Raw genomic sequence first — 22,427 nt, 5'->3', positions numbered from 1 at the left:
TGGGTTAGCCTCCTCTTAAACATGATATTGCCCATTCTACTTGGTCATTTGCTTTTTCATGGGCTTTTTAAATGAGGTTTCTGTTAAAAAATTTTAAGTTTATCCACCAATCAGCAAGTGCTACCCAGGCGCTGAACCAAAAATGTAGCAAGAGAACGAAGGAAAATTGATAATAGGAGTAAATTAGAAAGTTGCTTAAAACTGCCTGATCTATCTGAATAATGAAATAAACAATTTGGGTTTATTATCCCTTTAATTTGGCTGTATGCTTATGCCTTCTGATTTGGCTGCCTGATATTGTTTTTCAGCATGATTTGCTTTGTATCAGTTTTCTTCTTTTTGCCATTCAGATTTATAACTTTTGTAGTTTTTACATGGTGAGAGCTACTTGGGTGAGCAAGGATAAATGGAAATTAAATCTAAATTTGTCTTTCATGGCTTAGTATTTACCTTTTTATATTCGTCCAGTTCAGTGATTTTTGTATAAGGATCATACCGGACAGGAAAACTAGAGATGTGGAGGCGGGACTTTCTCTTGTAAGATGTATCGAGTCCACGGATTCATCCTTACTTGTGGGATATTCTCCTCCCCTACAGGAAGTGGCAGAGAGAGCACCCACAGCAGAGCTGTCTATATAGCTCCCCCCTTAGCTCCACCCCCCAGTCATTCTCTCTGCCTGCTTAACTGCTAGGAAGGGCAAGAGGAGTGTGGTGACAAAAATGTTAGTTTTTTATTTTCTCAAGCAAAAGTTTGTTATTTTAAATGGTACCGGTGTGTACTATTTACTCTCTGGCAGAAAAGGGATGAAGATTTCTGCAAGGAGGATGATGATCTTAGCACTTTGTAACTAAGATCCACTGCTGTTCTCACAAGGGCTGAAGAGTACAGGAAAACTTCAGTTGGGGGAACGGTTTGCATGCTAAGCTGCATATGAGGTATGTTCAGTCTATATTTTTCTAGACAGACTGTGTTAATTCTAGAAAAGGCTGGCATTATTCCCATGAGGGAAGGGTAAGCTGTATTCAGATTCTTTGATAGGAATTTCAGCTTGCTTGAAGGGCTCATTAGTTACTGGTGACACTGTTTAAAAAAAAAAAAAAATGTTTTCGTTTATTCAGTGAATGATGCAATTATAACGTTTTTTGAAGGGACTAAAGGGGTCATTGTGGCTTGTTTTTGGGGTTTTTAACCCACATGGTTAATTAAGAGACAATCTGGTGTTTGTTTGATAGGCCTCAAAACATTGAGTGAGGTGGGAGGGGCCTATTTTCGCGCCTCAGTTGCGCAGTTTCTTTTCCTCAGAGACATCTAACTGCTTCTCCTGAGGTTCCTGCTGTGTTTGAGGGCTGTAAAAGAAGTTTTTTTTCCCCACAAATCGTTCTGAAGGGCAGGTAGGAGCCACAGCAGAGCTGTGGCAAGGTGCTGAAAGTCTTTTTTACCGGTTTTGACGTTTTTTCAATCCGGTTTTTCCATTAAGGCGTTAATTGTTTATTTGCATAGCTGTGCAAAGTCACTAAGTCTTTATGATGCTACTGTAAAAATTTCGTTAAGTTTACTGCTTTTTTACACCGTTTTAGTTCTAAGTGTTATTTACTTTGATTACAGTGTTTTCCAAGCTTGCTTGTTACATTACTAGCCTGTTTAACATGTCTAACACCAAGGAAAATCCTTGTTCAATATGTTTGGAAGCCATTATGGAACCCCCTCTTAGAATGTGTCCCAATTGTACTGATATGTCTATAAACTATAAAGAACATATATTAGCACTTAAAAATAGAGCAATAGATGATTCTCAGTCAGAAGTAAATGAGGGTTCGGTATCTAGCTCTCCCCAAGTGTACAACCAGTAACGCCCGCTCAAGTGACGCCAAGTACCTCTAGTGCGTCAAATTTTTTTACTTTACAGGATATGGCCACAGTTATGAATACAACCCTCACAGAGGTTTTATCTAAACTGCCTGGTTTACAAGGAAAGCGGGACAGCTCTGGGTTTAGGAAAAATGACGCTTTAGTAGCCGTATCTGATATGCCCTCACAATGCTCTGAAGTAGGGGTGAGGGATTTGTTATCTGAGGGAGAAATTTCTGATTCAGGAAAGACGCTTCCTCAGACAGATTCTGATATGACGGCCTTTAATTTTAAGCTTGAACACCTCCGCTTATTGCTCAGGGAGGTATTAGCGACTCTAGGTGATTGTGACCCTATAGTGGTTCCAGAGAAATTGTGTAAAATGGATAAATACTTAGAGGTTCCTGTTTACACTGATGTTTTTACAGTCCCTAAGAGGATTGTGAATATTATTACTAAGGAGTGGGATAGACCAGGTATTCCGTTCTCTCCCCCTCTTGTTTTTAAGAAAATGTTTCCCATATCTGATACCATAAGGGACTCCTGGCAGACAGTTCCTAAGGTGGAGGGAGCTATTTCTACTCTGTCTAAGCGTACAACTATACCTATCAAAGACAGTTGTGCTTTCAAAGATCCTATGGATAAAAAATTTAGAGGGTCTCCTGAAGAAAACTTGTTGCGTGCATTGTTCCTGTAACTACTGCAGCTGCTTTCTGGTTTGAGGCTCTAGAAGAGGCTCTTCAGATGGAGACTCCATTAGAGGAGATTATGGACAGAATTAAGGCCCTTAAGTTGGCTAATTCTTTTATTACTGATGCCGCATTTCAACTGGCTAAATTAGCGGCAAAGAATTCAGGTTTTGCCATTTTAGCATGCAGGGCGTTATGGCTTAAGTCCTGGTCTGCTGATGTGTCATCTAAATCTAGACTTTTGAACATCCCTTTCTAAGGAAAGACCCTATTCGGGCCTGAACTGAAAGAGATTATTTCAGACATCACTGGAGGGAAAGGTTATACCCTTCCTCAGGATAAATGAAATAAGATGAGGACCGAACAAAATAATTTTCGTTCCTTTTGGAACTTTAGGAGTGGTCCCGCTTCAGCTTCCTCTGCTTCAAAGCAAGAGGGGAATTTTGCCCAATCCAAGTCAGTTTGGAAACCTAACCAGGCTTGGAACAAGGGTAAACAGGCCAAGAAGCCTGCAGCTGCCTCTAAGACAGCATGAAGGGGTAGCCCCCGATCCGGGACCGGATCTAGTAGGGGGCAGACTCTCTCTCTCTTCGCTCAGGCAAGAGATGTTCACAATCCCTGGGCTTTAGAAATTGCGTCCCAGGGATATCTTCTGGAATTCAATGACTCCTTTCCAAGGGGGAGATTTCACATTTCTCGATTGTCTGTAAACCAGACAAAGAGAGAGGCGTTCTTACGCCGTGTAGAAGACTTACATACCATGGGGGTGATCCGCCCAGCTCAAACCTGTTTGTGGTTCCCAAAAAAAGGGAACTTTCAGACCAATCTTGGATCTCAAAATTCTAAACAAATTCCACAAAGTTCCATCATTCAAGATGGAGACTATTCGGACTATTCTACCTCTGATCCAGGAGGGTCAATATATGACTACCGTGGACTTAAAGGATGCGTATCTACACATCCCTATTCACAGAAATCATCATCAATTTCTCAGATTCGCCTTTCTAAACAGGCATTACCAGTTTCTGGCCCTTCCCTTCGGGTTGGCCACGGCTCCAAGAATTTTCACAAAGGTGCTAGGGTCCCTTCTGGCGGTTCTACGACCACGGGGCATAGCAGTGGCGCCTTATCTAGACGACATCTTAATTCAGGCGTCGTCTTTCCAGCTAGCCAAGTCTCACACGGACACCATGTTGGCTTTTCTGAGATCTCACGGGTGGAAGGTGAACATGAAAAAGAGTTCTCTCTTCCCTCTTACAAGAGTTTCCTCTCTAGGGACTCTGATAGATTCGGTAGAAATGAAAATATTTCTGACGGAGGTCAGAAAAGCAAAACTCTTAACCTCTTGCCGAGCTCTTCATTCCATTCCTCGGCCATCAGTGGCTCAGTGTATGGGGGTAATCGGACTCATGGTAGCGGCAATGGACATAGTTCCTTTTGCCCGCCTACACCTCAGACCACTGCAACTATGCATGCTCAAACAGTGGAATGGGGATCATGCAGATTTATCTCCTTAACTGCATTTGGACCAGGAGACCAGAGATTCTCTTCTCTGGTGGTTGTCTCAGGACCACCTGTCTCAAGGAATGTACTTCCGCAGGCCAGAGTGGCTCATTGTAACGATAGATGCCAGCCTGCAACTCCCTGAAAGCACAGGGCTTATGGTCTCGGGAGGAATCTCTTCTTCCGATAAACATTCTAGAACTGAGAGAGATATTCAATGTGCTTCAGGCATGGCCTCAGCTTGCTGCGGCCAAATTCATCAGGTTTCAGTCGGACAACATCACGACTGTAGCTTATATCAATCATCAAGGAGGAACAAGGAGTTCTCTAGCGATGATGGAGGTAACCAAAATAATCAGATGGGCAGAGGATCACTCTTGCCATCTCTCATCATTCTGCACCCCAGTAGTAGAGAACTGGGAGGCGGATTTCCTAAGTCGTCAGACTTTTCATCCGGGGGAGTGGGAACTCCATCTGGAGGTATTTGCTCAGCTGATTCAGCTATGGGGCACACCAGAATTAGATCTGATGGCGTCCCGTCAGAATGCCAAACTTCCTTGTTACGGGTCCAGGTCCCGGGATCCCAAGGCGGTTCTGATAGATGCTCTAGCAGTGCCTTGGTCCTTCAATCTGGCTTATGTATTTCCACCGTTTCCTCTCCTTCCACGTCTGGTTGCCAGAATCAAGCAGGAGAGAGCTTCGGTGATTCTGATAGCACCTGCGTGGCCACGCAGGACTTAGTATGCAGACCTAGTGGACATCTCCTCCGTTCCACCGTGCACTCTGCCAATGATTTTCAATGCGCTTCAGGCTTGGCCTCAGCTTGCTGCGGCCAAATTCATCAGGTTTCAGTCGGACAACATCACGACTGTAGCTTATATCAATCATCAGGGAGGAACATGGAGTTCTCTAACGTTGATGGAGGTAACCAAAATAATCCGATGGGCAGAGGATCACTCTTACCATCTCTCAGCAATCCACATCCCAGTAGTAGAGAACTGGGAGGCGGATTTTCTAAGTCGTCAGACTCTTCATCCGGGGGAGTGGAACTCCATCCGGAGGTATTCGCCCAACTGATTCAGCTATGGGGCACACCCGAATTGGATCTGATGGCGTCTCGTCAGAATGCCAAACTTCCTCGTTACAGGTCCAGGTCCCGGGATCCCAAGGCGGTACTGATAGATGCTCTAGCAGTGCCTTGGTCCTTCAATCTGGCTTATGTATTTCCACCGTTTCCTCTCCTTCCACGTCTGGTTGCCAGAATCAAGCAGGAGAGAGCTTCGGTGATTCTGATAGCACCTGCGCAGGACTTAGTATGCAGACCTAGTGGACATCTCCTCCGTTCCACCGTGCACTCTGCCAATGAGGTGGGACCTTCTAATCCAAGGTCCTTTCACACATCCAAATCTAGTTTCTCTGTGTCTGACTGCTTGGAGATTGAACGCCTGATTCTATCAAAGCGTGGTTTCTCTGAGTCGGTCATTGAAACCCTGATTCAGGCTAGAAAGCCTGTCACCAGGAAGATCTATCATAAGATTTGGCACAATATTGGTGTGAATCCAAAGGTTACTCGTGGAGTAAGATTAGGATTCCTAGAATATTGTCTTTTTTCCAAGAAGGTTTGGAGAAGGGATTATCAGCTAATTCCCTAAAAGGGCAAATATCTGCTTTGTCTATTCTACTACACAAACGTCTGGCAGATGTCCCAGACGTTCAAGCATTTAGTCAGGCTTTGGTCAGAATTAAGCCTGTTGCTCCGCCTTGGAGCCTAAACTTAGTCCTTAAAGTTCTTCAAGGGGTTCCGTTTGAACCTATGCATTCCATAGATATTAAGCTTCTATCTTGGAAAAAAGTTTTGTTTTTAGTAGCTATCTCTTCGGCTCGAAGAGTTTCTGAGTTATCTGCTTTACAGTGTGATTCCCCTTATCTTATTTTCCATGCAGATAAGGTGGTTTTGCGTACCAAACCTGGGTTTCTTCCTAAGGTTGTTTCTAATAAGAATATCAATCAAGAGATTGTTGTTCCTTCACTGTGTCCTAATCCTCCAAAGAAGGAATGTCTATTGCACAATCTTGATGTGGTTCGTGCTTTAAAGTTCTACTTACAAGCAACTAAAGATTTCCGTCAAACATCTTCATTGTTTGTTGTTTGTTCTGGTAAGCGGAGAGGTCAAAAGGCTATGGCTACCTCTCTTTCCTTTTGGCTGAAAAGCATCATCCGTTTGGCCTATGAGACTGCTGGACAGCAGCCTCCTGAAAGAATTACTGCTCATTCTAGAGCTGTGGCTTCCACATGGGCTTTTAAAATGAGGCTTCTGTTGAACAGATTTGTTATGCGGCGACTTGGTCTTCGCTTCATACTTTTTCCAAATTTTACAAATTTGATACTTTTGCTTCTTCAGAGGCTATTTTTGTGAGAAAGGTTCTACAAGCAGTGGTGCCTTCCGTTTAAGGTCCCTGTCTTGTCCCTCCCTTCATCCGTGTCCTAAAGCTTTGGTATTGGTATCCCACAAGTAAGGATGAATCCGTGGACTCGATGCATCTTACAAGAGAAAACATAATTTATGCTCACCTGATAAATTTATTTCTCTTGTGATGTATCGAGTCCACGGCCCGCCCTGTTTATAAAGACAGGCATATATATTTTTATTTTTAAACTTTCAGTCACCACTGCACCCTATAGTTTCTCCTTTTTCTTCCTAGCCTTCGGTCAAATGACTGGGGGGTGGAGCTAAGGGGGAAGCTATATAGACAGCTCTGCTGTGGGTGCTCTCTCTGCCACTTCCTGTAGGGGAGGAGAATATCCCTCAAGTAAGGATGAATCCGTGGACTTGATACATCACAAGTGAAATAAATGTATCAGGTAAGCATAAATTATGTTTTTTACTTTTTGTTTTTTTTAAATACCTCTTCGAGGGAAACTAATCTTTGTTGGTGTGAGCTACTTATTAAAATGTCTATATGTGGCTTCATGATTGTGTTTTATTCAGCATGCCTGAAATAAATAGATCACTGTGATTGTGAAACAAACTTCAATGAAACTTCTATTGTTCTTGTTTAGCAAGCCAAGGAATTATTGTTGAAAAAAATGACACTAAAACTTCGGCTTTAGAAATTGTAGAAATGATAAATGATAGTAATTATATTTTTTCCCCCACTAACCCTCTCTCTTCTGCAAATTACATTACAGCCTGTGCGGAGACAGTCACTAACGCCACCACCTCCCAACACAATCACCTGGGAAGAATATATTTCTGCTGAAAATGGAAAGTAAGTATTGCTTACCAACTTACCAAGCCTTCTAAATGTAGATATCCTGAAATGGGAATGAACATGTTTCATTGTTCTATATTATCTGTTTTCAACAAAAAACATTTATTCTGAATTTCATTTCAGTCTACACAAAGGCCTCCCTCCCTCAGTTCCATAGAATAGTTTCTATTTGTTTAGAGTGTACAGTTTTGCAGTGTGTTAGTGAAATGGGTTAATAAAAAACTATGGGGAAACTGGGGAAGGGGGGTAGAGCAGTGTTTTAAAAGTCTGGTACCTTAGTGCAAGCTAGATTTGGAGGGGGTCTTGGCTTTTATTTAAAGGATATGAAAATCAAACATTTTCTTTTGTTGTTCACAGTGTACAATTTTTAAAAATTGTACAATTTACTTCTGCTATCAAAGTGGCTTCTTTCCCATGATATTCTTTGTTGAAGAGATACCTAGGTAGGCGCCTAGATCACTACTTGGCAGGAAATAGTGCTGCCATCTAGTGCTCCTGCAAATGAATAACATGGCAAAACTGCTGCCATATAGCGCTCTAGAACATATGGCCGTGCTTTTCAACAAAAGACATATAAAAAAACAAAGCAAATTGATAGTGGAATTAAATTAGAAAGTTGTTTAAAACTGCATACTCTATCTGAATCATGAAAAAAACATTGGATTGGTTGTCTCTTTAAAGAAAAATCGGTTCAACCCACTCTTTTAAATGTAGAACAGGAAATGATTGTGTAGAAAAACTTGCAATTACAAGACTTTTGTGTAGTGTTGCAATACATTGTCACAATGTTCCAATTTAACTTTCTTAGTATGTTAACACCTTGTTTCCTGCAATTATTTTTAACTGGTCAATTCCACCCCCTACAATTTGTTCCCTACACTTTGTTCCCTGTACTTTGCAATAGGCTCTTGTTTATTTTGCCCCTTTTCCTGTAATTACACTATTGTTTGTAATCACATCAGTATATTTTATATTAATAGCTAATTGTTTCACGCCATTTCTTATGTTCCCAGATCACCTCATCTTGGAAGAGAATTGGTTTGTAAAGAGAACAAAAAAACATTTAAAGCAACAATAGCTATGAGTCAAGATTTCCCTTTAGGGATTGAATCGTAAGTGTATTACTAATAGAAGGATAAACTTTCTGCTCTCTTCTCAGTACTGAAGTGTTGTGTAATATGGTAGACTTTCTCCCAGTACACTAAAATGGTGTTGCAATTGGTTATATGTTGCAAATTCATTTAATGGTTTACTTGCAATCTCATTTAAAGGGACATCGTAATACAAAACAGATCGAATGAGTTAGGCATTATGTAGGGTGCTTTAAAAAAATATGTAATTCTACCACTGGTAAATTCCTGTTATTTGTCCCATTCTGTATAACACTCATTTAAGTCATGGTAAATCCTAGTTTTTCAAAATCGCTTCTATGTACCAGTGCTATAAATAAAAAGGATATTTAGGATATTTTTTTTGAAGAAAGTACCTTTTTTGCTTCAACCTTATTTCTAAACTAGGTGCCTCCGCCGCCCACAGGAAAAACTATTTTTTTTTCATTGATGTGATGTTTCCACCTCATAGCCATTAACCGGGTTAGCCATAGGGCACTGAAGCACAACTTTTGGCTAAGCGGTGGAAACGTCACCTCAATGGGAAAAAAAAGTTAAAGGTACTTTCATCTTACTTTTTTTTTTTTTTTTTTGAACTTCATAACTGAAGGTCCCTTTTATTTTAGGCACTGGTAAATCCTATCGTGTTGAAAGGGTATTGTAATAGTCTACTATTAACATCCTTCTGTTGAAAGGGTATTGTAATAGTCTACTATTAACATCCTTCTGTTGAAAGGGTATTGTAATAGTCTACTGATAGCTGATACAAATTCTTTAAAAAAGTTTTAAAGTTAGTGTCTTTAAATTTATTGGGCAAGATGATAGAATTTGGTGATTTGCCCTTATGGAAAAATTAGCAAGGATAAGCAGGTTTGTAGGTATGTTTTACAATTTAAATGTTAATGAAAATTTTAGTTTTGGTTGATAATATATTTATTAAAATTATTTTTAACTTTATTATACTAAAGAAAAAAAACACCTCCTCTTAATACCCATAAATGACTGTTTTAGAAGGTAATGTACCAATATATTAGATAGAGACAGGCATCTGAAAATATAGGTTCCTAAAAAGATAGGGAATCCAGCACTCTTAAACAAAATCTAAGAATTTATTGAAAAATTATTACTGGCATGGATGCCAAGCGCTGGTAACTTTTGTTTGGAGCTGCCATGTTTTTCTCCAAGTCTGGATACTTGCAGTTTATCTGAACATCAGATTTATATGGTGAACATACCTTTCTCTCACTGAGGTACTGGAGGCACCGAATGGTAATATACCTTTCACATTGTATTGCCTGTTATGACCTTTCATTGGCCACAGTGCGGTAGACTTGCACAGAATTTGCCTGGCTACAGCTGGGAGTACTAGCCAAGTGACAAAGATTTCTACCGGTGTCATTTTCCTCCATATGATGCTTTTGTGTATGTACCATGATCTTTGCATTAATCACCAGTACTTGTGAGTGAATGTCTATATCAGTATAGATCCCCAAGTGATACCTGCACTGATATTATTCCTCCATTGAGTCTGTTGGGGTCAGTTATGGTGTTGCTGATATGTGTTCCTGTCACACGTGTGCCTTTTGATTATATACCGGTAAATCTCTGCCTTTATATCTATCCCCTGTTTATCTAAAGGGAAACATATAGCAGTATTTGATTGGTTAGGAGGCGACGCTGCTGCACCTATTTCCATCTTTAATATGAGGAGAGTCCACAGCTTCATTCCTTACTTGAGGGAATTCAGAACCTGGCCACCAGGAGGAGGCAAAGACACCCCAGCCAAAGGCTTAAATACCTCCCCTCATCCCCCAGTCATTCTTTGCCTTCCATCACAGGAGGATGGCAGAGAAGTGTCAGATTCAGAGTAGTCTCTTATGGAGGGTAGTACTCTTTGCTATGGGACTGGAGTTTTAAGTAGTCTTGTCAGCCTCTCAGTGAGAGCATTGACGAATGTTAGGGTCTGGAGATGCAGGGAGAGTCTTTCTGCAAAACCATCAAGACTTGTATTAACTCCTCCTAAGCAATCAGTGTTGATGAGTTTCACTGCCTGCTTTCTATCACTCAAGTCCATGTCGGGTGCGATGCTACAAGACTGTCAAACGGCTGTATGTCTGTTCCGTTGCGATGATTCCGGTAAGATCGTTTCAATTTATTTCATATGATAACGTAAGAAGACAGGGTCACAGTGTGACTCCTTTATCTGTATGGAATCAAGGGTTAATATCTCTGGAAGGGGATTATTGAACAGGGGGGATTTATACATGATTTGCTTTATTATGTTTTATGCTGCAACATGTGTGAGATGAGGCTCTGGCAGATGTGAGACCTTTCAGGTTTTTACTTTCGTTTTGGATAACTGTGCATCCTGTCAGTTTGGCGCGCTTTTCTTCCTGCAGCAGGGGCGGTTCTGCATGGCACTCCATGTGACCGGGTGTGGTCTCATAAACTTCTTCTTGCCGGACTGTGCGGTTTACAGGAGACAAAGCGGTTTCTCTGTGGGCCTGGGTCATAGGAGGTGGTGAGTGCCCCGGCCATTGGGGGTATAAAGGTGCCATTTATTTTTCTGTGGTCCATAGTAAAAGTGCAAGCTATGGTGCATTAGAGGGTACTCCCTCTTTCATCAAATCTAATACCTGTTTTTATTGTGAGGAGGCTAGGCTATATCCGCCTGTTCAATTTAGTTCCACATGCCTTGATAGAACATTCCTGGGAACGATAATAGAACAAAATTTTTAGTACCACTGAGCCGTCCAACTCTGAGGGGTCTCTGTCCCGTGAGGTTCGTTCCCTGCAATAATCTGCTATTACACATGCAGCTCCCTATTGCAATACTAATCCTCATTCGGGAGGGACCCTCTTACCGCCATACTTTTCTGAACAGTTGCAAACGGCAGTGTCTGCGGCCTTTAGTGCTTTACCTCACCCTGCTAAGCGCAAGCGAAAGGTTAAATACTGCTATCCTTCCCAGGGGTCAAATACCAACTTGTTGGATTTATCTGATACTAGATTATCCGCTGATGACGCCTCTGATACTTCAGAGGAGGGTCTTTCTGGGTCAGAATCGGCTGCCTCTAAGCCTCCGGCTGTGGAGGGACCAGACTTTAGATTTTGGATTGAACACTTACGCTTTCTGTTAAAGGAAGTGTTGGCTATATTAGAGGTTTCAGAATCCAAGATACCCAAGGAACCTTCTATTCCTAAGCTTTATGTTGAGGTTTATGAGGACAGGGGGGTGCCACAAACTTTTCCAGTTCCTGTAAAGATGGCAAATATTATTAAGAATGAATGGTAAGAACTTGGATCCTCTTTTTCCCCTTCTTTTAAGAAATTGCTCCCGGTTCCTGACTCTCAATTAGAGTTGTGGGGGTCTGTCCCTAAGGTGGATGGTGCTATCTCCACGCTTGCTAAGTACACCACTATCCCGCTTTAAGATAGTTCGTCGTTTAAGGAGCCCATGGATAAGAAGCTAGAAACTCTGTTAAGAAAGATGTTTCAGCACACAGGATTTTTATTTTAGCCTGCAGCGGCAGTTGCTGCGGTGGCTGGAGCTGCTACCTATTGGTGCGATTCTGTCGGAGATGGTCAAGATGATTAAGGCCTTAATGGAAGCTAATTCGTTTATTTGTGATGCAAATATGCTGATTATCTGCTTGAATGCCAAGACGTTAGGCTTTTCTGTTTTAGCCCGTAGGGCTCTATGGTTGAAGTCTTGGTCTGCTGACTTGACTTCAAAATCTAGATTACTTTCCCTTCCATTTAAGGGGAAGGTTCTTTCCGGTCCAGGGCTAGACTCTATCATATCCACGGTCACTGGGGGCAAGTGTGCCTTTTTACCGTAGGATAAGAAGAATAAAGCTAAAGGACAGGGTCCTAATTTTCGTCCCTTTCGTTCGGGTTAAGTCTCAATGCCAGCAGCCTTCCGCAGAACCTGATCAGTCCAAGGGAACTTGGAAACCATCTCAATCTTGGAACAAATTCAAGCAGAACAAGAAGCCCAATGAGACAGGAGGAAGTTGCGGCCCCCGATCCATCACTGGATCGTGTTGGGGGCAGACTATCTCTTTTTGTGGAGGCTTAGCTGGGACACGTGAAAGACCCTTGGGTTCTGGAGGTCATGCCCAGGGTTATAGGATAGGTTTTAAATCTCATCCACCAAGGGGCAGATTCCTCTTATCAAGTCTTCAAGACCAGAAAAACAAGACTCCTTTCTAGGGTGCGTAAGGGATCTCTCCTCCCTAGGAGTCATTGTGCCAGTACCTCTAGCAGAGAGAGGTCTTGGGTACTACTCAAACCTTTTTGTGGTCCTAAAGAAGGAGGGTACGTTTTGCCTGATTCTAGACCTAAAGTGCTTAAACAAGTTTCTGTCGGTGCCATTGTTCAAGATGGAGACGATAAGGTTTATTTTGCCCTAAGTTCAAGAGAAGACAGTTCATGACCATAATAGACTTGAAGGATGCTTACCTTCATGTGCCAATACACTATGATCACTTCAAGTTCTTAAGATTCGCTTTTCTGGATCAGCACTTCCAGTTTGTAGCTCTTCCCTTTGGTCTGGCTACGGCTCCAAGAGTCTTTACGAAGGTTCTGGGGGCTCTGCTCGCGTTGGCGAGATCCAGAGGTATTGCAGTGGCGGCCAATTTGGACGACATTCTGATCCAAGCTCCGTCCTGCCGGCTAGCAGAAGACCTTTAGAGAACTCTTCTTCAATCTCATGGATGGAAGATAAACTTAGGAAAGAGTTCTCTGGTTCCTAGTACCAGAGTGGAATTCCTGGGCACGATAATAGATTTTGCATCCATGAAGATATTTCTTACAGACCAGAGACGTTGCGAAATAACTTCCAGTTGTCTTGTCCTCCAGACCTACTTAAGGCCATCTGTGGCCCGGTGTATGGAGGTTATTGGACTCATGGTGTCCAGCATAGATGATATTCCATTTGCCAGGTTCCATCTCAGACCTCTGCAGTTGTGCATGCTGAGGCAATGGAACGGCGATCACTCGGATCTATCCCAACAGATTTCTCTGGACAACCGATCAAGAGATTCGCTCTCTTGGTGGCTCTGTCCAGATCGTCTGGTCCTTGGGACATCCTTCTTGAGACCATACTGGGAGATTGTGACTATGGACGCAAGTCTATCAGGATGGGGAGCTGTTTGAGGTGCCAGGAAGGCCCAGGGCCGGTGGACTCGAGAGGAATCTCTTCTCCTGATCAACATTCTGGAACTTTAAGCGATCTTCAATGCTCTGAAGGCTTGGCCTCTTCTGGGTTCATCCCAGTTCATCAGATTCCAGTCGGACAACATTACCTTGGTGGCTTACATCAACCATCAGGGGGGAACGAAAAGCTCCCTAGCCATGAGAATAGTATCTCGGATTCTGGAATGGGCGGAAGACCTCAACTGCTCGCTGTCAGCAATCAACATTCCGGGTGTGGACAACTGGGAAGCGAACTTTCTCAGCAGACAATCGTTTCATCCGGGGCGATGGTCTCTCCATCCCGAGGTGTTTGCAGAGATTTGCAACAAATGGGGGATGCCAGAGATACGGGTCGCGGTCCAGGGATCCCCAGGCAGAGCTGATATATGCCTTAGCAGTGCCCTGGGCGTTCAACCTAGTTTACATATTTCCTTCGTTGCCACTTCTACCTCGGGTAGTGGCCCACATCAAGCAGGAACATGTTTTGACTATTCAAATTGCTCCATCGTGGCCGCAAAGGATGTGGTTTGCGGATCTGGTGGGGATGTCATCTCCTCCATGGCGATTACCTTGTCGCAGGGAACTGCTAGTACAGGGTCCTTTTGTTCATCAAAATCTAAATTCTCTGAGGCTGACTGCGTGGGGATTGAACGCTTAGTCCTAGCCAAGAGTTTTTTCTGAGAGAGTGATTGATACTCTCATTCAAGCTAGAAAACCGGTCACCCGTCGCAGCTATACTAAGGTGTGGAGGACCCACTTATTCTGGTGTGAAGAATGTGGATTCCCCTGGCATAAGGTCAGGGTATCTAGGATTCTTTCCTTTCTCCAAGACGTTTTGGAGAAGGGACTGGCTGCTAGTTCCTTAAAGTGAAGGTAAACTCTGATGAATGAAAGCCAGGTTTTTAAAAATACTATAAAAACCGGGGCACTTTCATTCATCAAAGTTTAGAAAGCAGCCGTTTTGTTTAAAAACATATCTTTCTTCTTTTCACAGCCAGAGCAGCTTCCCCCACCCAGAGATCCTCTCTTCACATGTCGGCTGCTTTCTAAACTTTGATGAATGAAAGTGCCCCTGTTTTTAATAGTATTTTTAAAAACCGGGCTTTCATTCTTCAAAGTTTACCTTCACTTTAAACGGACAGATTTAGTTTCTATTGGTGTTATTACACAAGAGGTTCGCTGTCTAGAATCAGGCCTGTGTTTAGACATTCTGCTCCTCCTTGGAGTTTAAATTTGGTTCTTAAAGTGTTGCAGAGGGCTCCGTTTGAGTCCATGCATTCGGTTGACATTAAGTTGTTATCTTGGAAGGTTCTTTTTCTATTGGCTATTGCTTCAGCACGCAGAGTCTCTGAGATGGCGGCCTTGCAATGTGAGCCTCCTTACCTAGTTTTTAATGCTGATAAGGCTGTTCTTCGCGCTGGGTTGGGTTTTCTCCCTAAGGTTGTGTCTGATCGCAACATCTTTCAAGAGATCGTGGTTCCTTCCTTGTGTCCTAATCCTTCTTTTTCGAAGGAACATTTACTTCATAATTTGGATGTGGTTCGGGCTTTGAAATTCTCTCTTCAGGCTACGAAGGATTTTAGACAGACTTCGGCATTGTTTGTTGTCTAATCTAGGAAGAGCAGAAGGCTTCTTCCACTTCCCTATCTTTTTAGTTGAGGAGCATTATCCGCTTAGCATATGAAACAGCGTGACATAAACATCTTTAGAGGATTACGGCTCATTCAACTAGAGCTGCGGCTTCTTCTTGGGCCTTCAAGAATAAGACCTCTATGGAGCAGTTTTGTAGGGCGGCTACCTGGTCCTCCTTACATACTTTTTCAAAGTTTTACATATTTAATGTTTTTTGCTTCAGCTGAAGCAGCTTTTGGGAGAAAGGTTCGCAAGGCTGTGGTGCCCACAGAATAGGGTCCACCTCTTTTTTACCCTCCCGTTTTCATTCAGTGTCCTCTAGAGCTTGGGTACACAAATTTAGGTCCGCCCAACGGAGAAAACGAGCGAGGGCCGTGGACTCTCCTCATACAGATGGAAAGGAAATGATCTGGTAAGCATAATTTATGTTTTACATCTTAATATGAGGAGAGTCCACGGCCCTCGCTCGTTTTCTCCGTTGGGCGGACCTAAATTTGTGTTTGTTCTTCTGGCACCATTTATACGCTGATATTTCTCCTACTGTTCCTTGTTCCCTCGGCAGAATGACTGGGGGATGAGGGGAGTGGGGGTGATATTTAAGCCTTTGGCTGGTGTGTCTTTGCCTTCTCCTGGTGGCCAGGTTCTTAATTCCCACAAGTAAGGAATGAAGCCGTGGACTCTACTCATACAGATGGCAAGGAAATCATCTGATAAGCATAATTTGTTTTTTGCCAAGAATATTTTTCGATAAATTCTTGCACTTTAACAGCGCTGAATTCCCTATCTCTTTTAGGCAACTGCATTTTCAGATGCCTGTCTCTATCTAATACATTGGTAAATTAATTCTTTTTAGTGGTGCACCATTGACATTTGAGGCTATACATCATGATATTATATATAAATACATATTTTATTTTTATTATCTACCTAGTTATATTTATGTAGTGTTTTAGAAGGTAGTTCTATCTCATTGAGAAATATATTTTCCTGATTTTTTTTTTTTATGAAAAATCCATTTTTTTCCTTCAAATATTTCCTTGCTTTATGATTTTTATTTTTTAAAAAAAATAAGGATATTGTCCAGTCATAATGTAATATGATCAATTTGCTTTTTTCCAGGCTGCTGAATGTTTTAGAGGTTATTGCACCCTTTAAGCACTTTAATAAACTTCGAGAATTTGTACAGATGAAACTTCCTCCAGGATTTCCTGTGAAGCTTGGTAAATTAAGTTTAATATGCCTTCTGTTTTTATATATTAAAAAAATAACAATCTACTAGGTTATCGCAATTTTGACAAACTAGTCATTTTCATAACCGCAAGGAACCCAAACTATCAAGGTTTCTTGACTTTGTAGTGACCATGTGACTGCTGACACCCACCCATATGTTACTTATACATTTGAGAATTAGGAGGCTTCTGTTGGTTCCCTTCTAATTATATCCCGAGAGGTGTATCCCTTAAATTATCTTGATTTGCAAAACCTTGTAAACCGTGCTAACAAAATGGCAGTTGTAAATTATTTTAAAACATTTTATTTTGCAATGCATTGCTCAATTGCTAATATATGCTATGAGCTTAAAGGGATTGAAAGATCAAAATTCAATAAGCACTAGTAAAAATAGTTAGTAATTACTGTGTTTTTGCAGCATACGCACATATTCTGTGATGGCCTGTGCACTAGTATTCAAACACCATACCTGCTCAGAGTTTCAGCAGTGGTGTTTATTGTTTCTGAAGACTGTGTGTCAGACCAAGCCGCTGCTCGCTCTATGAAGTAGGTACAGCATTGAAATACTGGTGCATGGGCACTCACAGGATATGTGCATATGCTGCTGGTAATAACTTTTTCTAGAAGCATTTTTGTATATTGCAAAAAACATGTTTTAAATTTAAGTGCACACATGCACATTTAATTTTTGACCTTTCTATCCCTTTAAAAGGACACTCAAGTCAAAATTAAACTTTCTTGATTCAGAGCATGCAATTTTATACATTTTTCTTTCATGTAAGTGGCAAGAGTCCATGAGCTAGTGACGTATGGGATATACATTCCTACCAGGAGGGGGCAAAGTTTCCCAAATCTCAAAATGCTTATAAATACACCTCCCACCACACACATACCTTAGTTTTACAAACTTTGCCTCCTATGGAGGTGGTGAAGCAAGATGTGCTTGGTTTCTTCTATGATAGGCGCTTCTAAGCATTCTGAAGCCCAATTCCACTGAGTACAGTGTTTGTCAGAGGGATGTGAAGGGAGTATTACCTGTTAATTTAGTGGTTTCACCCATGGGAAATCCTTTCAGAGGCTCTCTAATCGGTCGCAGGGATTCATCCCCTGCCTCCCTTTTCAGATCAAGGTTATACTCCTATACCATTACCTCTGCTGATATTTTTCAGTACTGGTTTGGCTGTCTGCTATATGTGGATGGGTGGTCTTCCGGTAAGTATGTATCATTTTTTTAAGACACTCTCAGCTATGTTTGGCGCTTTATGATATAAAGTTTTAAATATATGTATTTGCTTATATTTGCCATGAGTCAGGTCTATGTTTATTTCCCTTTTGCAGTCTAACCGTTTCAGTATGGAATTTATGTTTTGGGGAGTTTATTTAAGCACATTTTTTTTCTTACCTCAGTTTTTCAAATTTGACTTTGTTTTTCAAATTTTTTGCGGACAAACTAGGCTTGAAAGGACGCAAAGTGCTGTTTTTTGTTGTGTAATTTTTGGCGCGAAGTTGCGTCTGTTGTGACGCGAGTCACGTCATTTCTTGCGTCTTTGATGCAAAAATGTTTCTCCAACATAGGTGTGTCCGGTCCACGGCGTCATCCTTACTTGTGGGAATATTCTCTTCCCCAACAGGAAATGGCAAAGAGCCCAGCAAAGCTGGTCACATGATCCCTCCTAGGCTCCGCCTACCCCAGTCATTCTCTTTGCCGTTGTACAGGCAACATCTCCACGGAGATGGCTTAGAGTTTTTTAGTGTTTAACTGTAGTTTTTCATTATTCAATCAAGAGTTTGTTATTTTCAAATAGTGCTGGTACGTACTATTTACTCAGAAACAGAAAAGAGATGAAGAATTCTGTTTGTATGAGGAAAATGATTTTAGCAACCGTAACTAAAATCCATGGCTGTTCCACACAGGACTGTTGAGAGCAATTAACTTCAGTTGGGGGAACAGTTTGCAGTCCCTTGCTGCTTGAGGTATGACACATTCTAACAAGACGATGTAATGCTGGAAGCTGTCATTTTCCCTATGGGATCCGGTAAGCCATGTTTATTACGATTGTAAATAAGGGCTTCACAAGGGCTTATTTAAACTGTAGACTTTTTCTGGGCTAAATCGATTGATTATTAACACATATTTAGCCTTGAGGAATCATTTTATCTGGGTATTTTGATATAATAATATCGGCAGGCACTGTTTTAGACACCTTATTCTTTAGGGGCTTTCCCAAAGCATAGGCAGAGTCTCATTTTCGCGCCGGTATGGCGCACTTGTTTTTGAGGACAGCATGGCATGCAGCTGCATGTGTGTGGAGCTCTGATACATAGAAAGGTCTTTCTGAAGGCATCATTTGGTATCGTATTCCCCTTTGGGCTTGGTTGGGTCTCAGCAAAGCAGATTCCAGGGACTGTAAAGGGGTTAAATATAAAAACGGCTCCGGTTCCGTTATTTTAAGGGTTAAAGCTTCCAAATTTGGTGTGCAATACTTTTAAGGCTTTAAGACACTGTGGTGAAATTTTGGTGAATTTTGAACAATTCCTTCATACTTTTTCGCAATTGCAGTAATAAAGTGTGTTTAGTTTAAAATTTAAAGTGACAGTAACGGTTTTATTTTAAAACGTTTTTTGTGCTTTGTTATCAAGTTTATGCCTGTTTAACATGTCTGAACTACCAGATAGATTGTGTTCTGACTGTGGGGAAACCAAGGTTCCTTCTCATTTAACTATATGTATTTTATGTCATAAAAAAATTTAGTAAAAATGATGCCCAAGATGATTCCTCAAGTGAGGGGAGTAAGCATGGTACTGCATCATCCCCTCCTTCGTCTACACCAGTCTTGCCCATACAGGAGGCCCCTAGTACATCTAGTGCGCCAATACTCCTTACTATGCAACATTTAACGGCTGTAATGGATAATTCTATCAAAAACATTTTAGCCAATATGCCCACTTATCAGTGAAAGCGCGACTGCTCTGTTTTAGAAAATTCTGTAGAGCATGAGAACGCTGATGATATGGTTTCTGAAGGGCCCCTACACCAGTCTGAGGGGGCCAGGGAGGTTTTGTCTGAGGGAGAAATTTCAGATTCAGGAAACATTTCTCAACAAGCTGAACCTGATGTGATTACTTTTAAATTTAAGTTGGAACATCTCCGCGCTCTGCTTAAGGAGGTGTTATCCAATTTGGATGATTGTGATTATCTGGTCATTCCAGAACCACTATGTAAAATGGAGAAGTTCTTAGAGGCCCCGGGGCCCCCCGAAGCTTTTCCTATATCCAAGCGGGTGGCGTCCATTGTTACTACAGAATGGGACAGGCCCGGTATACCTTTAGTACCTCCCCCCATATTTATAAAATTGTTTTCCTATAGTCGACACCAGAAAGGACTGATGGCAGACAGTCCCCAAGGTCGAGGGGGCGGTTTCTACTCTACACAAGCGCGCCACTATACCCATAGAAGATAGTTGTGCTTTCCAAGATCCTATGGATAAAAAATTAGAAGGTCTGCTAAAGATGTTTGTTCAGCAAGGTTCCCTTCTACAACCAATTGCATGCATTGTCCCTGTCACTGCAGCCGCGTGTTTCTAGTTTGAGCTAGGAAAGGCGATTATTAGTAATTCTTCTTCTTATGAGGAGATTATGGACAGAATTCGTGCTCTTAAATTGGCTAATTCTTTCACCCTAGACGCCACCTTGCAATTGGCTAGGTTAGCGGCGAAAAAATTCTGGGTTTCCTATTGTGGCGCAGAGCGCTTTGGTTAAAATCTTGGGCAGCGGATGCGTCTTCCAAGAACAAATTGCTTGACATTCCTTTCAAGGGGAAAACACTCTTTGGCCCTGACTTGAAAGAGATTATCTCTGATATCACTGGGGGCAAGGGCCACGCCCTTCCTCAGGATAGGTCTTTTCAAGACCAAAAATAAACCTAAGTTTCGTCCCTTTCGCAGAAACGGATCAGCCCCAAGGGCTACGTCCTCTAAGCAGGAAGGTAATACTTCTCAAGCCAATCCAGCCTGGAGACCTATGCAAGGCTGGAACAAAGGAAAGCAGGCCAGGAAACCTGCCACTGCTACCAAGACAGCATGAAATGCGGGCCCCCGATCCGGGACCGGATCTGGTGGGGGGCAGACTCTCTCTCTTCGCTCAGGCTGGGGCAAGAGATGTTCTGGACCCTTGGGCGCTAGAAATAGTCTCCCAAGGTTATTCTCTGGAGTTCAAGGGGCTTCCTCCAAGGGGGAGGTTCCACAGGTCTCAGTTGTCTTCAGACCACATAAGAAGACAGGCATTCTTACATTGGGTAGAAGACCTGCTAAAAATGGGAGTGATTCATCCTGTTCCATTAGGAGAACAAGGGATGGGATTCTACTCCAATCTGTTCATAGTTCCCAAAAAAGAGGGAACGTTCAGACCAATCTTAGATCTCAAGATCTTGAACAAGTTTCTCAAGGTTCCATCGTTCAAGATGGAAACCATTCGAACACTTCTTCCTTCCATCCAGGAAGGTCAATTCATGACCAAGGTGGATTTCAAGGATGCGTATCTACATATTCCTATCCACAAGGAACATCATCGGTTCCTAAGGTTTGAATTCCTGGACAAGCATTTCCAGTTCGTGGCGTTTTCTTTCGGATTAGCCACTGCTCCTAGGATTTTCTCATAGGTACTAGGGTCCCTTCTGGCGGTGCTAAGACCAAGGGGCATTGCTGTAGTACCTTACTTGGACGACATTCTGATTCGAGCGTCGTCCCTTCCTCAAGTAAAGGCTCACACGGACATTGTCCTGGCCTTTCTCAGATCTCACGGATGGAAAGTGAACGTGGAAAAGAGTTCTCTATCTCCGTCAACGAGGGTTCCCTTCTTGGGAACTATAATAGACTCCTTAGAAATGAGGATTTTTCTGACAGAAGCCAGAAAAACAAAACTTCTAGACTCTTGTCGGATACTTCATTCCGTTCCTCTTCCTTCCATAGCGCAGTGCATGGAAGTGATAGGTTTGATGGTAGCGGCAATGGACATAGTTCCTTTTGTGCGCATTCATCTAAGACCATTACAACTGTTCCTGCTCAGTCAGTGGAATGGGGACTATTCAGACTTGTCTCCGAAGATACAAGTAAATCAGAGGACCAGAGACTCATTCCGTTGGTGGCTGTCCCTGGACAACCTGTCACAAGGGATGACCTTCCGCAGACCAGAGTGGGTCATTGTCACGACCGACGCCAGTCTGATGGGCTGGGGCGCGGTCTGGGGATCCCTGAAAGCTCAGGGTCTTTGGTCTCGGGTAGAATCTCTTCTACCGATAAATATTCTGGAACTGAGAGCGATATTCAATGCTCTCAAAGCTTGGCCTCAGCTAGCGAGGGCCAAGTTCATACATCAACCATCAGGGGGGAACAAGGAGTTCCCTAGCGATGGAAGAAGTGACCAAAATCATTCTATGGGCGGAGTCTCACTCCTGCCACCTGTCTGCTATCCACATCCCAGGAGTGGAAAATGGGGAAGCGGATTTTCTGAGTCGTCAGACATTGCATCCGGGGGAGTGGGAACTCCATCCGGAAATCTTTGCCCAAGTCACTCAACCGTGGGGCATTCCGGACATGGATCTGATGGCCTCTCGTCAGAACTTCAGAGTTCCTTACTACGGGTACAGATCCAGGGATCCCAAGGCGGCTCTAGTGGATGCACTAGTAGCACCTTGGACCTTCAAACTAGCTTATGTGTTCCCGCCGTTTCCTCTCATCCCCAGGCTGGTAGCCAGGATCAATCAGGAGAGGGCGTCGGTGATTTTGATAGCTCCTGCGTGGCCACGCAGGACTTGGTATACAGATCTGGTGAATATGTCATCGGCTCCACCATGGAAGCTACCTTTGAGACGAGACCTTCTTGTTCTAGGTCCGTTCGACCCACTCCAGCTGACTGCTTGGAGATTGAACGCTTGTTCTTATCAAAG

At 42.5% G+C, this 22,427-nt stretch overlaps 1 protein-coding gene across 1 annotated transcript in view; it reads left to right on the top strand.

The window, feature by feature from the left end:
- Positions 1-22,427, top strand: part of ANKRD13C (ankyrin repeat domain 13C) — a 373,770-nt gene that overhangs the window by 308,254 nt on the left and 43,089 nt on the right. Inside the window, exons 10-12 of the mRNA XM_053693358.1 lie at positions 7,231-7,310; positions 8,327-8,425; positions 16,373-16,473. Of these exons, the coding sequence (XP_053549333.1) occupies positions 7,231-7,310; positions 8,327-8,425; positions 16,373-16,473 (280 nt within the window). The remainder of the gene's footprint in view (positions 1-7,230; positions 7,311-8,326; positions 8,426-16,372; positions 16,474-22,427) is intronic.

The sequence above is a fragment of the Bombina bombina genome, chromosome 10, assembly GCF_027579735.1.
Source record: "Bombina bombina isolate aBomBom1 chromosome 10, aBomBom1.pri, whole genome shotgun sequence".
NCBI classification, from domain to species: Eukaryota; Metazoa; Chordata; class Amphibia; order Anura; family Bombinatoridae; genus Bombina; species Bombina bombina.
This window is presented reverse-complemented; position numbering and strand designations above follow the sequence as displayed.